The 15,295-nt window shown below is 45.9% G+C and overlaps 1 protein-coding gene across 16 annotated transcripts; it reads right to left on the minus strand.

Annotated features, from left to right (window-relative positions):
- Window positions 1-115: 115 nt before the first annotated feature.
- Window positions 116-14,661, minus strand: ZNF672 (zinc finger protein 672). Of its 16 annotated transcripts, none has more exons than XM_085012165.1 (6): window positions 14,532-14,661; window positions 14,045-14,167; window positions 10,650-10,705; window positions 6,929-7,163; window positions 4,241-4,362; window positions 116-2,688 (listed from the first exon to the last, which is right to left on the minus strand). In XM_085012165.1, the coding sequence occupies exon 6, from the start codon at window positions 2,462-2,464 to the stop codon at window positions 1,070-1,072; it is 1,395 nt and encodes a 464-aa protein (XP_084868291.1). In that variant the 5' UTR covers window positions 2,465-2,688; window positions 4,241-4,362; window positions 6,929-7,163; window positions 10,650-10,705; window positions 14,045-14,167; window positions 14,532-14,661; the 3' UTR covers window positions 116-1,069. The 16 variants fall into 16 exon arrangements, with proteins under 16 accessions (XP_084868291.1, XP_084868288.1, XP_084868296.1 ...); XM_085012162.1 differs by having other exon boundaries at window positions 10,551-10,705; XM_085012170.1 differs by lacking the exon at window positions 14,045-14,167.
- Between the last annotated feature and the right edge of the window lie 634 nt (window positions 14,662-15,295).

Consider the following 15,295-nt stretch of genomic DNA (forward strand, 5'->3'; position numbering starts at 1 on the left):
TTACTGAGCTACCTTGAGAAGGGACCACAGACCTTGAAACTTTGAAAGACTCTCAGGTGATTCCTGAAGTCTGTGAATACATTAGCCTCAGGTTTGACAAAGGGAACTCTTGGCATTTGGAACCAAACAAATTCTTTATTTCACCACCTGCAAACAAAAAAAATCACTGACAATTCCAGGTAATTTTCCACCCTGCACTGTTGCCTCTGTAGAGCTCAGTTTCTCCATGGCTCCAAGTTTGATTTGTATATATCATTCTCTTACTCTAGTTGGCAGTGCCTGGCTTTGTGGACCCATGTAGTCTTGCCCAGGTCCCAGGACTAATGTCCTCCACCTGGTTGGAGAACATTGTCCTGAGAGGCACCTTGATCTGTACACCAGCAGATCTGTCCCATAGGACAGGTAGGTGCCATGCTGAGGGCTCCTGCCCACCTTTACATGATGTGAAACACTTCTTTGGTTGTTTCTGGTATGGAGATCTCTTTCAGTGATGTGAGCTCTCTCACTATCTCTCTGCAAGTTTCCCATCTCTCAGAAGCTACGGGAGAAAGCTGCAAAGAGACTAACAGTCAAGTAGAAGGAAGAGGCAAGAAGACCACAGGGCAAGAAGACTACAGAGATAAGAAGACCACAGGAATTTGACCCTGGCCAAGCCTGTGATCATTACCTGAAAAGGAAGGATACCGAAAGTACCCAGAAAGGAGAGGTAGAGGAGACTCAGGCTGAAAAAAGAGATGGGAGAAGACAGAACACTGGTGGGAAAACAGGAAACATATGAGCACAGCAGCAGGGATGCAACACACCAATACTTGGGCATTCTTTCACTGAGAGGTCTGGGAGGTTTCCCCTGCACCTATTCCCCAGAGAGGGAAAAGGAAGGATTGAGAACAGGCAAAGAGCTAACAAGTAGATGAGGGGCACAGCAAGAGGCCAGGTGAAGGGGCTATCAACAGAGATGTAGGAAGGTAACAGGCCATGCTGTCTTTCCACAGACCTCCACCTGCCAGTTGCCCCCACCAGCCCTGTGGCACTACATAAGTGCTTATCCAGCCCACTCCAGGGAGATCTCTCAGCAAGTCTCTTTAAACTTAGGCACAGAAAATCCCAGCTTTTCCTGTCTTGCTTGCTCAGCAAAGATGAGCGCAGTGCTTGCCTTGTCCTGAGTGGCAGTGGCAGCAGTAGTTGCTGCACGAGCACGGGTATGAGCCCGCTGGTGCTGCGACAGCGAGCGGCTGTGGCTAAAGCATTTGCCACACTCTGCACATTCTGCTGGCCGCTCACCCAGATGTGTCTTGCGGTGTAGGGCCAGCTTGGAGCTCACACTGAAGGCTTTGCCACATTCAGGGCACTTGTGGGGCTTGTGGCCAGCGTGATTGCGCAAGTGGACGTTGAGGTTGGACACGCATGTGAAGCGCTTGCCACACAGCTCACAACGATAAGGCTTCTCGCCTGTGTGTGTGCGCCAGTGCTTAGTGAGGTCTGAACGGTCGCTGAAGCAGCGGCCACACTCAGTACATGGGAAGGGCCTTTCGCCCGTATGGATGCGCTGGTGCACTATGAGGTCGGAGCGCTGACCAAAGCCCTTGCCACACGTGGCGCATGCATGTGGTCGCTCTCCCTGGTGGCTGCGACGATGGCGTAGCAGTGTTGAGCTTTCGCTAAAGCGGCGCCCACAGTCACCACAGGCATAGGGCTTCTCGCCTGTGTGCGTGCGCTGATGGCGCACCAGCGTGGCACTCTCCAAGAAGCCCTTACCGCACTCAGGGCATTTGAAAGGCTTCTCGCCTGAGTGCGCCTGCAGATGTCGTGTTAACGTGGAACTCTTGGCAAAGCTCTTGCCACACACACCACACTGGTGTGCGTCCAGAGTAGCTGGCTGCTGGAGTGTGGAGTCACCAGGGCTCCTGGCCACGTGGACACGCAAATGCCTCCGAAGTCCCACGCCACTGCAGAAAACCCGTGAGCACTGTGTACAGTGGTGGAGCGTGTCAGTGGGCACAGCTGGTATCCCCCAGGGATGCGCCCGTGCTTGGTGGAAACGCAGGGCGCTCTGCCGGAAGGCGCGAGGGCACAGAGGACAGCGGCAGGGCCGCTCGGGAGGGTGCCAGTGACGCCTGTGCAGTAGTAGGGCCGGGAGGTGTGGGAAGCAACGGCCACAAGTGCGGCAGCGGCAGGAGCGGCCACGCCGCCTGTGCACACTCTGGTGCAGGTCAAGGCGGCCGCTGTGGCGGAAGCTCTGGCCACATTCGCTGCAGATATAGAGGGTCTGGCCGGCATGGACACGTCGGTGTGAACGGAGGTCTGCAGCCTGTGCACAATGCTCACCACACTCTAGACAGCGCAAATGGCTATCACTGCCATGGGCGCGCTCATGCCGTAGCAGCACTGAACTGTAGCGGAAGCTCTTGCCACATTCACTGCACGTGTAAGGCCTGCCCACTCCTGCCTCTGATGCAGCAAACATGGTGAGCGCTGGGCCGGTAGCCCTCAGGGTGCAGTGTGGCACTCACACTCCAGGGTCCACGTCCTCAAGCTGACAGTTATTTTCAGTTTTCTTAAGGCCTGGAAAGGTAACAAAGGGAAAACGGGGAGGCCTGGAAAACTGGTCTGTAGATTCCAGTGTTCCTTCTCTCAGGGGCAGGTGCTACAGCCTTTTCAAGGTGGCCAGCAGAGAGGTTTGCCTGAGTCCTGTAGGGAGAAGGTCACTGTGAGTGCCAGTAACAGCTACACCTTGGGGAAATGGAGGGGCAAGCATAGGCTGTTTTCTGTAACTTCCTCAACTAGGCCATCTTCCGAATTCCATTCTCCAAGAGAAGGCAAAGCCATGGGAGTCCCACGAATATGAGGGGTTCCTTGTGCCACCAGGGAGGGCAGAGGGACTCAGAGGGGAGCTTGCCTCCAATACACTGCTTGGAAGAGGAGGAAGAGTGCCCAGTTTGTTTTATGGCCTTAGACCGAGGATCTTGACCTGGAGATACACTAAGAAATGACCAAGGAGTAATGGGGAGTGAGAAGTACCCTGGGCCTAAACCACACCAATGCCTTCTTCTGGAGGCCCGGGTTTCCTGAGTCACCAATGTGAACCCAGCTGGGCTTGGCTGGAAGGACAAGAAGGGCATTAGATGAAGTATAATGCCCTTCCAGCAGCAGCAACCTGGGCAAAAGGCTCAGAAAGGGTTGGATAAGAGAAGATATCTGAGAAACCCTAAAGTATTGCTCTTGGGCTTTGGACAGGACCTAACAGATGATCACTCCACACCAGTACACAATCCCAAAGGTCCCTAGCCTAGCCTTGAGAGAGCAACCTGAGGCCGAGGAACAGACCAGTTTTCCAGGCCTCCCCGTTTTCCCTTTGTTACCTTTCCAGGCCTTAAAAAGAAGCATGAATAACTCACAAAAAATATTATCAAAAGCTGATACTATTATTCAAGAAGTGCTTTTGCCATTTTTAGGAAAGTCTGGGGAAAAGGAAGGAACATTGTTTCTAATTCTCTGGGCATTCAACTTCTTTGCAAACACTCTGTAGACTTTACTCCTTTGCTCCAGCTCCAAGGATCTGAAAACTTGGAGTAGCAAAAAGAAAAAAAAATTATGAGGATGGAATCTTCTCTGCTATTCTCTTATCACAAATGCTATCCCTGAATTCTTCTGATAAGCTGGTCCAGGTAGCTGTCCAGGAGCAGCAGCAGCAGCTTCTGTACACAGAACCTCCTATGCCCTCTATTTAGAGCACAAATAGTGCTACTCTGACCACCTGGCTGGCCTAACTACTGACTCCTTCCCTCAAGACCCATAGAACTGTCCCCAGCTCAGTTCAGTGGGACACTGGAGATTAGGTATAGTCACATAAGCCATGTCACCCAATAGATCAGAGAGAGGAAGTGAACAAAACAGTTAGCAGTCATTTTCTTTTTCTTTTTTTTTTTGAGGGCCAAGCTGATGCATGTGGAGGCTGCCAGGCTAGGGGTCTAATTGGAGCTGTAGCTGCTGGCCACAGCTACAGCAATGCCAGATCCTTAATCCACTGAGCGAGGCCAGGGATCAAACCCACAACCTCATGGTTCCTAGTCAGATTTGTTTCTGCTGAGCCATGACAGGAACTGCACCAGTCATTTTCTTATTAGCAAATGGAAACTCATCCTAAATACCCAGAACTGTGGTTAAGACATCACATAGTTGGGGTCCTCATTTTTTGGATGCTAATAGGTTCAAACTAAAAATAGCCCTTAAAACTACAAACCTGCAGGTATGGGCTCTGGAGCTTCTGCTACCCTCTGCATTTGGCAGGAGTGACACATTAGGTGGGAATTGCACATGTACAATGTTCTCTTCCTATGCCTCTGGAGCAGGATGTGCTGTACCCTGTAGGATGGGTGAAGTAAGAGACAACATGAATTTAAACTGAGCAGAGGTGACGGAGGAAGAGAAGAAGAGAAAAATATTTCCTGGAAGAGGACTTTTCTTTTTTTTTTTTGCTTTTTAGGGCCGCACTCATGGCATATGGAGGTTCCCAGGCTAGGTCAAATCAGAGCTACAGCTGCTGGCCTACACCACAGCAATGTGGGATCCGAACCTCATTTGTAGCCTACACCACAGCTCATGGCAATGTCAGATGCCTAACCCACTGAGCGAAGCCATGGATCGAACCCACATCCTCACTGGTACTAGTAGGATTTGTTTCCACTGCACCAGGATGGGAACTCTCTGGAAGAGGTTAGTTTTTAAATAGATATTTTTAAATATAAAAAAACCCCACTCATGTCAATGGACAGATCTTCTAGACAGAAAATCAATAAGGTAACACAGATCCTAAATGGCACAAAAGAAAAGTTAGACTTAATTGATATTTTCAGGACATACATCCAAAAAAATCAGAATATACATTCTTTTCAACTGCACATGGAACATTCTCAAGGATTGAACACACACTTGGACACAAAGCTAACCTCAACAAATTTAAGAGTATAAAAATTATTTTAAGCATCTTCTCTGACCACAATGGCATAAAAGTAGAAATCAACCATAGGAAAACTGACTACATAGAGACTAAACAATATGCTATTAAAAAAACCAATGGGTCAACAAGGAAACCCAAAGAGAAATTAAAAAATACCTCAAGACAATGATAATGAAAATACAACCATTCAAAATCTATGGGGGAGGAGTTCCTATCATGGCTCAGTGGTTAACGAATCCGATCAGGAACCAGGGGTTGTGGGTTTGATCCCTGGCCTCATTCAGTGGGTTAAGGATCCAGCATTGCCATGAGCTGTGGTGTAGGTCGCAGACGTGGCTCAGATTCTGCATTGCTTTGGCTGTGGCATAGGCTGGTGGCTGCAGCTCCAATTCAACCCCTAGCCTGGGAACCTCCATATGCGGCAGGTGCAGCCCTAAAAAGACCAAAAAAAAAAAAAAAATTCTATGGGATGCTACAAGCAGTGCTTAGAGGGAAGTACATAGCAATACAGGCCTTCCTCAAAAAAGAAGAAAAATCTCAAGTCAACAGCTCAACCCACCACCTAAAAGAATTAGAAAAAGAATAAATAAAACCTAAAGTCAGCATAAGGAAGGAAATTATAAAGATCAGAGAGGAAATCAATAAAAGAGATTCAAAAAACAAAAAAATAGAAAATCAATAAAACCAAGATCTGGTTCTCTGAAAGGGTAAACAAAATTGGCAAGCCAATCTCACCAAGAAGAAGAGAGAAAGAACTCAAAACAAAATAAGAAATGAAAAGGAGAAATCTCAATGGATATTGCAGAAATACAAAATAACCATAAGAGAATCCTATGAACATTTACATGCTAACAAATCTGACAACCTGGAAGAAATGGACAAATTTCTAGAGACATACAGCCCATCAAAACTGAATCAAGAAGAAATAGATCAACTGAACAGACTGATAACTAGAAATGAAATTGAATATGTAATAAAAACACTCCCTAAAAACCAAAGTCCAGGCCCAGAGGGCCTCACAGGAGAATTCTACCAAACATACAAGCAAGAACTTATACCCATCCTATTTTTTTTTTTTAGGGCTGCACTAGCAGCATATGGAGGTTCCTAGGCTAAGAGATGAACTGGAGCTGCAGCTGCCAGCCTATGCCACAGCCATAGCAATGCCAGATCTGAGCCATTTTGTAACCTACACCACAGCTCACAGCAATGCTGGGTCCTTAACCCACTGAGCGATGCCAGAGATCAAACCTGCATCCTCATGGATACTAGTCAAATTCGTTTCCACTGAACCATAACAGGAATCCAATACCCATCCTTCTTAAACTTTTCCAAAAGGTTGAAGAATAAGGAATAATCCCAAAGACATCTATGAAGACACCATCACCTTACTACCAAAACCAAAGATACTACCAAAGAATAAAATTATAGGCCAACATCTTTGATGACTATAGACATTAAAATTCTCAACAAAATTTTAGCCAACCAAATCCAACAATGTATAAAAAAGATAATGGGAGTTCCCCTCATGGCTCAGCAGAAATGAATCCAACTAGTATCCATGAGGATGTGGGTTTGATCCCTCGCCTCACTCAGTGGGTGGGGGATCTGGCATTGCTGTGAGCTCTGGTATACGTCACAGCTGAGGCTCAGATCTGGTGTTGCTGTGGCAGGTGCGAAGGCTGGCAGCAGCTATAGCTCTGATTCGACCCCTAGCCTGGCAACTTCCATATGCCACAGGTGCAGCTCTAAAAAGCAAAAAAAAAAAAAAAGGAAAAAGAAAAAAAGATCATATACCACAACCAAGTGGGATTCATCCCAGGTTCACAAAGATGGTTCAACATATGCAAATAAATCAACTTCACACACCACAATAACAAAAGAAAAGTCAAAAACCACATGATTATCTCAATAGATGCAGGAGCAGCATTTGACAAAATCCAACAACCATTCATGATTAAAAACTCTTACCAAAGTTCCCATTGTGGCTCAGCAGGTTCCAAACTTGACTAGTATCCATGAGGATGTGGGTATGATCCCCAACCTTACTCAGTGGGTTAGGGATCTGGTGTTGCCCTGAACTGTGGTGTAGGTCTCTGGCATGGCTCAGATTCCACATTGCTGTGGTTGTGGTGTAGGCTGGCAGCTGCAGCTCTGATTCAGCCCCTCACCTCGCCTGGGAACTTTCAAGTGCCATGGGTGTGGCCTTAAAAAGCAAAAAAACAAAACAAAACAAAACAAAACAAAACAAAAAAACAGAACTCTTACCAAACTGTGTATAGAGGGAAAACACCTTAACATAGTAAAAGCCATTTATGACAAAACCCATAGCCAATATAATACTCAATGGAGAAAAGCTGAATGCCTTCCTACTAAAATCTGGAACAAGACAAGGATAATCACTCTCACCATTTTTATTCAAAATTCTCTTGAAAGTCCTAGCCACAGCAATCAGACAAACAAGAGAAATAAAAGTTATCCATATTGGAAGAGAAGAGGTAAAACCGTCACTCTATGCAGACAACATGATACTATACTTAGAAAACCCTAAGGATTCCACACAGAAACTGAATTCAGCCAAGTAGCAGGATACAAGATTAACAATGAGAAATAAGTTACTAACAATGAAAAATTAGAAAAGGAATATAAAAATACAATACCTTTTAAAATTGTACCCAAAAAATTAAATACCTAGGAATAAAGGTGACCAAGGAGGTGAAAGACTTATATGCTGAGAACTATAAAAACTTCATCAAGGAAATTATAGAGAATTTGAAGAAATGTAAAAATATTCCATGCTCGTGGATTTGAAGAATTAATATCATTAAAATGGCTATACTACCCAAAGCAATCTACACATTTAATACAATCCTTATCAAATTACCCACAACATTTTTCACAGAACTAAAACAATCCAAAAATTTATATGGAGCCATAAATGATCCAGAATTGCCAAAACCATCCTGAGGAACAAAAAACAAGCAGGAAGCATAATTCTCTCAGACTTCAGACAACACTACAAAGCTACAGTAATCACGACAGTGTGATACTGATACCAAAACAGACATATGGACCAATGGAACAGAACAGAGAACCCTGAAATAAACCCAGACACCTATAGTTATTAATCTTTGACAAAGGAGGCAATAGCATAAAATGGGAAAAAGACAGTCTCTTCAGCAAGAATTGCTGGGAAACCTGGATAGCTGCATGCAAATCAATGAAGCCAGAACACACCCTCACACCATGCACAAAAAATGAACTCAAAATGGTTGAAAGACTTAAATGTAAGACAAGACACCATCAAACTCCTGGAAGAGAACATAGGCAAAACATTCTCTGACATCAACCTTCCAAAAGTTTTCTGAGGTCAGTCTCCCAAAGCAACAGAAATAAGAGCAAAAATAAACCAATAGGACCTAATCAAACTGACAAGCTTCTGCACAGCAAAGGAAACCAAAAAGAAAACAAAAAGACAGCTTACAGAATGGGAGAAAATAGTTTCAAATGATGCAACCAACAAGGGCCTAATCTCTAGAATATACAAGCAACTTACACAACTCAAAAGCAAACAAGCCAACAACCCAATTGAAAAATGGGTAAAAGACCTGAATAGACATTTCTCCAAAGATATACAGATGGCCAACAAGCACATGAAAAAATGCTAAACATCACTGATTATTAGAGAAATGCAAATCAAAACTATAATGAGGTACCACCTCACATCAGTCAGAATGGCCATCATTAGTAAGTTTACAAATAAATGCTAGAGAGGGTGTGGAGAAAAGGGAACCCTTCTACACTGTTGGCGGGAATAGTTGATACAACCACTGTGGAAAACAGTATGGAGATGCCTTAGTAAACTAAATATAGAACTACTATAGGACGCAGCAATCCCACTTCTGGGCATATATCCAGACAAAACTTTCATTGAAAAAGATATGCAGGGGAGTTCCCATCGTGGCGCAGTGGTTAACGAATCTGACTAGGAACCATGAGGTTGCGGGTTCGGTCCCTGCCCTTGCTCAGTGGGTTAACGATCCGGCGTTGCCGTGAGCTGTGGTGTAGGTTGCAGATGCGGCTCGGATCCTGCATTGCTATGGCTCTGGCGTAGGCCGGTGGCTATAGCTCCGATTGGACCCCTAGCCTGGGAACCTCCATATGCCGCGGGAGCGGCCCAAGAAATAGCAAAAAGACAAAAAAAAAAAAAAAAAAAAGAAAAAGATATGCAAAACCCTATGTTCAATGAAGCACTATTCACAATAGCCAAGACATGGAAACAACCCAAATCAACAGATGATTGGACTAGGAAGACATGTTATACATACACAATGGAATACTACTCAGCCATAAAAAAGAACAAAATAATGCCATTTGCAGCAACATGAATGGAACTAGAGACTCTCGTCCTGAGTGAAGTAAATCAGAAAAAGACAAATACCATATGATAACACTTATATCTGGAATGTAATATACAGCACAAATGAACCTTTCGATGGTAAAGAACAGAGAGAACAGAGCTGTGGTTGCCATGTGGGAGGGGAGGGAGTGAGATGCACTGGGAGTTTGGGGTTAATAGATGCACACTATTGCATTTGGAATAGGTAAGCAATGAGATCCTGCTGTATAGCACAGGGAACTATATCCAATCACTTGTTATGGAAAACGATGGAGGATAATATGAGAAAAAGAATGTATATTCATGTATAACTGGGTCACTTTGCTGTGCAAGAGAAATTGACAGAACATTTTAAATCAACGATAATTTTTTTAAAAAGTAACAAGAATAGTATTACAAATCACTTACCTTCAGCATCTATCTATATTTTGCTATTCTGTTTCATCTATAATGCTTCCACACCCCATACACTTTCCTTTCTTTTTGGTCTACAGTATTTTAATCCCAGACATCTTACTCAAAGAGGATGAGTTTTGTTTTTGTTTTTATTTTAAGCCCACACCTGTAGCATACGGAAGTTCCCAGACTGGGGGTGATTCGGAGCCACAGCCTCGCCTCCGGCCTACTCCACAGCCACAGCAACGCCGGATCCAAGCCACATCTGTGACCTACCTGGCAGCTTGCGGCAATGCACATATCCTTTAACCCACCAAGCAAGGCCAGGGATCAAACCCGCACTGTCATAGATACTAGTCGGATTCTTTACCTGCTGAGCTACAATGAGAACTCCAAACCGGGTGAGTTTTAAACAAAATCTGCAAGCAGGGCAAGGGCCGCTGTGAAGACCTGAGAGCAAACTTTTAGAGGAAGATCTGGTTCTTCCAAAGGGAGCTTTCAGCCCCCAAGCTTGCTGATTCTAGCTAGTTAAATTCAAAGAAATGTCTACCCTCGTGTAAATAAAACTTGCTCTCCAGAGTCAGTGATTGATTCCAAATGCCAAAGAGAGCAATCCTTATGCCTTGGTGAGTATCCCTCCTCACCTGAGGGTCTCTGGAGATTATGGCATCTCTCAGGCCAAGTTTCTGGGAATGCACCCTCTGCCAAGCTACTGCCTTCAAGGGCATATGCCCAAGGAAGGTAACACAAATGCACAAACATAAACATGCACATATAAATGATTTATAAAAAAAATACCACTTCCCCCATTACAGAGGTGGAGTAAGAGACCCAGGTCTAGGGTGCAGGTTTGGTGCTTGAGTGCCAGAGTGTATCATTCAAGTCTCTCTTCTGTACCTCGCCTCATGTTGGAGCTTGCCCTGAAAGGAAAGAGTCTATGCCTAGGATGAAATCTGAAAGAAAAATAAAATATTAGTGTGCCAAAATAACTATTTCTAGACTGTCCTAACCACCATTTTCCTGATTTTGAGTTTTGAAGTTGCTATACCATCAGATTTGATTTTGGAGAGAAAAAAAAAGTAGGCTTCAATAGAGGGAAGGAGGTAATTATGTGTGACTGGTGAAAAGTTCTAAATGCTCAATACTTTTTTTGGATAATTTTCAAGTATTTAATATGAACATTTATAAATACTATATATAACTAATAAAAAACAGGTACTAAGAAGATAAGCTAATGGCAAAAATTTACAATAAAGATAAATTTCTGAGCTTCATCTATTTTTATTCAATAGACACTGCAGACATTTCATGCCATATCTAACCATTCACAAGAATTTTGGACTTATTCAGGATTTAGCACATTTACTAACAATCTGCTGTGAGAGCAGTGCAGTTCTTTTTTTCTGAGTTGTATTGTTCAGTCAGTATAAAAACTTTTTTCCCTGGTTATCTTTTCTGCCAGGCCAGCATTTCTGGTGCATGATGAAGAGGCAAGGGATCATCTTGCAGTTTCTTCATATTGAAGCCAGAGTTGGACAAAACTGCTTTGGGCTACAGAAGCAGGGATGAGGGCTGTCCAGGCTGTGCTGTCCACTAGAGTAGCCACAAGCCACATCTGGCAACTGAAACTTAAAATGTGATTGGACCAACTGTAAGGGCAAAATACACTGCTAATTTCAAAGAGTATGAAAAAAATGTAAAATATCAATAATGTTTAATATTGATTATGTTAAACATAATATTTTGGATATATTGAGTTAAGTGAAATCTATTTTTTAAATTTCACCAGTTTTCAAGAAAAGTGAGGATTTCAAATGTGGCTCACATTTTATTTCTATTGGGTAGTGTTTGCCAAATAGCCTTTCCAAATCTTGCAGCAATATACAAAGGGAGAGGAGTTCCTGTTGTGGCTTAGCAGGTTCAGAACCCTACCGTCCATGAGGATGTGGGTTTGCTCTCTGGCCTCATTCAGTGGATTAAGGATCCCCATTGCCATGAGCTGTGGTGTAGTTCACAGACACGGCTCAGATCCCACATAGCTGTGGCTGTGGTGTTGGCTGACAGCTGCACAGCTCCAATTTGACCTCTAGCCTGGGAACTTGCATATGCTGCAGGTGCAGCCCTAAAAAGTAAAACGAAACAAAAATAAAGGGAGCCTGGCCCACCTCAAAGTACCTGGACAGTTTTCCCTGGGAAGAGGTCACGGACTGCGCTGACCCTTAGAACCTCAGTAACCAGAGAATAGAACAACTCTTATCTCCCAAAATATGGGTCTCTGGCCACCCCCTCCAGAGGGTCCACTTGCTCTTCAGGAAAGTCAATGTCTGTACTGCCATATAGGAAACCCTGATGGGACTTGGGGTTGTGACTCGTGAAGTGCCTATCACTGCTACTCTCCCAGTTGTTAATACCATCGGTATGCCATGGCTCTCATATGTTCCTGTGTATACACCCCTTGTATCACCCAGTACTCTTTTGAGTAATAGTGGTTCTCCTGCAGTGTGAACTTGTCCAGAGCCACAAGGGCGGCAGGTAGGTCCAGGGATAGGAGGGGGATGGCAGGCCAGGTGGCCATCTCTAGCTCTTCTGGACAGTCCTGAACCCTTCCCTGCCCTAGCCAGCTGGCAGCAGTGCACCAGGAAGGCCCAGGCAGCCCCAGGGACCACCAGGGGACCAGGGGCTCGCTCTATGGGCTCCTCCGTGAGTCTCGTGGCCCTGGTAGGGGAAAGGAAACAGCTGCCAGTGTTAGGAGTGGTTGGGGGAGTGGCAGCTGCATTTAGGAGAGGATATTCTTCTGCTGGCCTCTCTATATATCCTTAACTCATAACCCTGCCCCTGCCCTAAAGTCTATTGCCCCAGCCTTAAAGACATTGCAGTCTCCAGGACTCTGAGACACCCCTAGACACTGCTGAAATTTATATCCAGATAGAAGCAAATGATCCAATTCTCACTCTGCTGGGGGTTGGAATCAGGTAGATGGAATCTCTGGGCCTTTCCACTTGTAGTCAGTTCTTTCTGTTTGAAAGCCCTTCCACCAACTCATTCAGGGCTCTACTCCAATAACCCCAGCTCAGAGAAGCCTTACTCAGCACACTCACCACCCACCCAACCAGACCCGTACTTGGCTTTATTTTGAATAATTAGTGAAAATAACAGGAAACAGTGATTCCTGGTCCACTCTGAAAAGGTTTCAGCCTATTTTCTAGGTGAGGATGGGGCATGAAATCCAGAGCACCAGAATGGCCACTCGTCACTTCCATCTTCTCCATAACAGAAACACGGTTTCAGTTTAAAGGAAGTGGTCCTTCCCAACTTCAGATCAAGTCAGACACGTTTAAAGAGTTGGTGGAAAAAGGAATGACAGTGAGCTCCCTCCCACTCCAAGTGCCCAAGCCTGATCATGATCCAAATAGACTCTTTTGCAAGTTTGTTTTTTTTTTTTTTTCTCCACAAAGATTTTCCTGTGAAATCTAGGAAGTGTGGAAAAGATATCTGTGTTGAGGAAGAGAGAACATACATAGTAGGATAGTTTATTATTTATGTCCTTTTGACATATGGGCAGGACTACAGTCTAGAGGGACAGAGCAGCACAGAACAAGGATGAAAGAAGGAACTATATGGTGTTTTGCACCCTCCCTGGGCCTAGCAAGAAGCTTGCCTCACATAAGGCATCCAATGCTTTTTTAAAATGATGTTATTAATCTAGAATAAAATTCTTTCAAACATTAGTTTCCTGGAGGAGAGGGCCTCTTCCTAGTCAACTGATCCTCCACAGCCCTATCTACTGCATATACTGTGCCTTGGTTTACTAAGTCGGAATTGCAGTCTATGCAGGGCAACCAGAGAGGCAAGTGTCCAAATTCTGGATCCTCCATTACCAGTTGTGTGATCTAGGACAAGGGACTTCAGGTGTCTAATATTCTTGCCTGAGAAAACTCAGTAAAGGAAGATATTTAATGTTTCACATGAAAGGTGGGAAAATATTAAGTCTGAGAATTGCAGTTGCCGAGTTTTCAGGATTTACTCTCCCCAGGACAGTTCCTAAATAAGGGGTCTGACTCCTTCTCCTACCTCCTAACCATCCTAAAGGTTATGCAAGAACTTTTAAGTCCCCCCACCCCCATCCCGACTCCCCAACGAACCCTATTTCACAGGATTAGAGCAGTGTGGGCCTTTTGTAGACCCTGGCTTCGAGAATAGGTAGTGACTTTTGCGTTACTCGCTTTAAGACCTGATGCCTATTATTTAATGGGAACTGAGCACAACTATTCGAGAAATGAGGAACGCTGCACCTGAGCAGGTCGCCTTCCCTGGTCCCCTCGAAGTGCAGCCAATCCCAGGTGCCTCAGTTTTCCTCAGGAGTTGCTGGTCAGATTCTCCTTGGGCGAAATTTCGCCCTTAAAGAGCCAGCCCACCTGAAAGACAAGACAGGGCACCAAAAACATAGTGGAGTATCGACGGATCCTGGTGGCAGTCGCTCCGTTTTAATACGGCTCAGCTTGGTGATGTCTGCATCGTCGGCCGCCAGCCAGGAAGGTCCCAGAGGGAGAACTAGCGAGGACAGAAAAAGGGCAAGGCCTGGAAGAAGCAGGCCACGCAGCAGCAGCGTGCGAGCGCCGGCCAATCGCGCGCTGCGCTGAGGCCGACGTCATTGGTTGCGGGAGCGGCGTCCTCCACCTCCGCAGAAGAGAGCCGCCCAGAGCGGAGGGTAGAAGCTGGGCGACAGTTGGGGACCTCTGCCCGTGCCAACCCTCCTTCCCGGGCCCTCGGTCCCCTCACCGGTCGCCGACTAGCTCCTCGGACACCGCGAGGGTCCCACTCAGCTGGCTCGCCGAACCCCGCCTCCCGGACTGGAGGACTGGGACGAGGAACGAAGGGAAGGACCTGACCGAGCGCTGGGCCGCCAACTGGGGGGAGCTGCGAGGCGTCTCGTGATAGGGGGTCACGCTCTAGTCCCGTTCTCCCGGGTTGGCCAGTGGTCGGCCTCATGCTGGCTGCGTCACGGGTTGCTGGGAAAACTAGGAAACGAAAGAAAACGCCTCTAACGGTTCAGAGTTGCAGGCCCAGGCAGGAATCCCACTAAGGGGGCGGAGCTAATGGGCTCTCAGGGAGACTCTGGTCCTGCCTCCCTCCTTTGTCAAGGCCCCGCCTTCTTCTCAGGATTAACCAATCCCTGCCTCCTCCTTTGTCCACTCCCCGCCCTGAGGAAAAAGCATTGAACCTTGCACACCGCCTGGGTGCCCAGTGGAGGAGTCAGTACCCTGGTTTGATGTTCTTGTGGCTTACGTGAGCCCACTGGCCACCAAAGGGTGTCCCTGCAGGTGCTGCAGTCGGGGTAGTGGTCCCCGGAGCGGAGTAGTTTTCGGGGCCACCCATTTGACTAGTCCTTGCAAGTAAATTATGATTTCTTACGGTGAGGTCAGACTTAGCTTAATCCTCGCCACAGCCTTGCCACTGGAGGCACCCACAAGTTAATGACCATCCAGGGTCTCACTGCCCGGGTTGTGGGGACTCCTGGCCAGCTGTTGCTCCAAGAGCTTGCT

The sequence above is a fragment of the Sus scrofa genome, chromosome 2 (assembly GCF_054392235.1).
Source record: "Sus scrofa isolate SSC_HxYL_T2T_F1_AM1 chromosome 2, Sscrofa_HxYL_maternal_Yorkshire_Landrace_v2.0, whole genome shotgun sequence".
NCBI lineage: Eukaryota > Metazoa > Chordata > Mammalia > Artiodactyla > Suidae > Sus > Sus scrofa.

Excerpts from the sequence above, each read along its gene's own strand:
- ZNF672 (XM_003123597.5), bottom strand. The coding sequence starts at position 2,464 with ATGTTTGCTGCATCAGAGGCAGGAGTGGGCAGGCCTTACACGTGCAGT.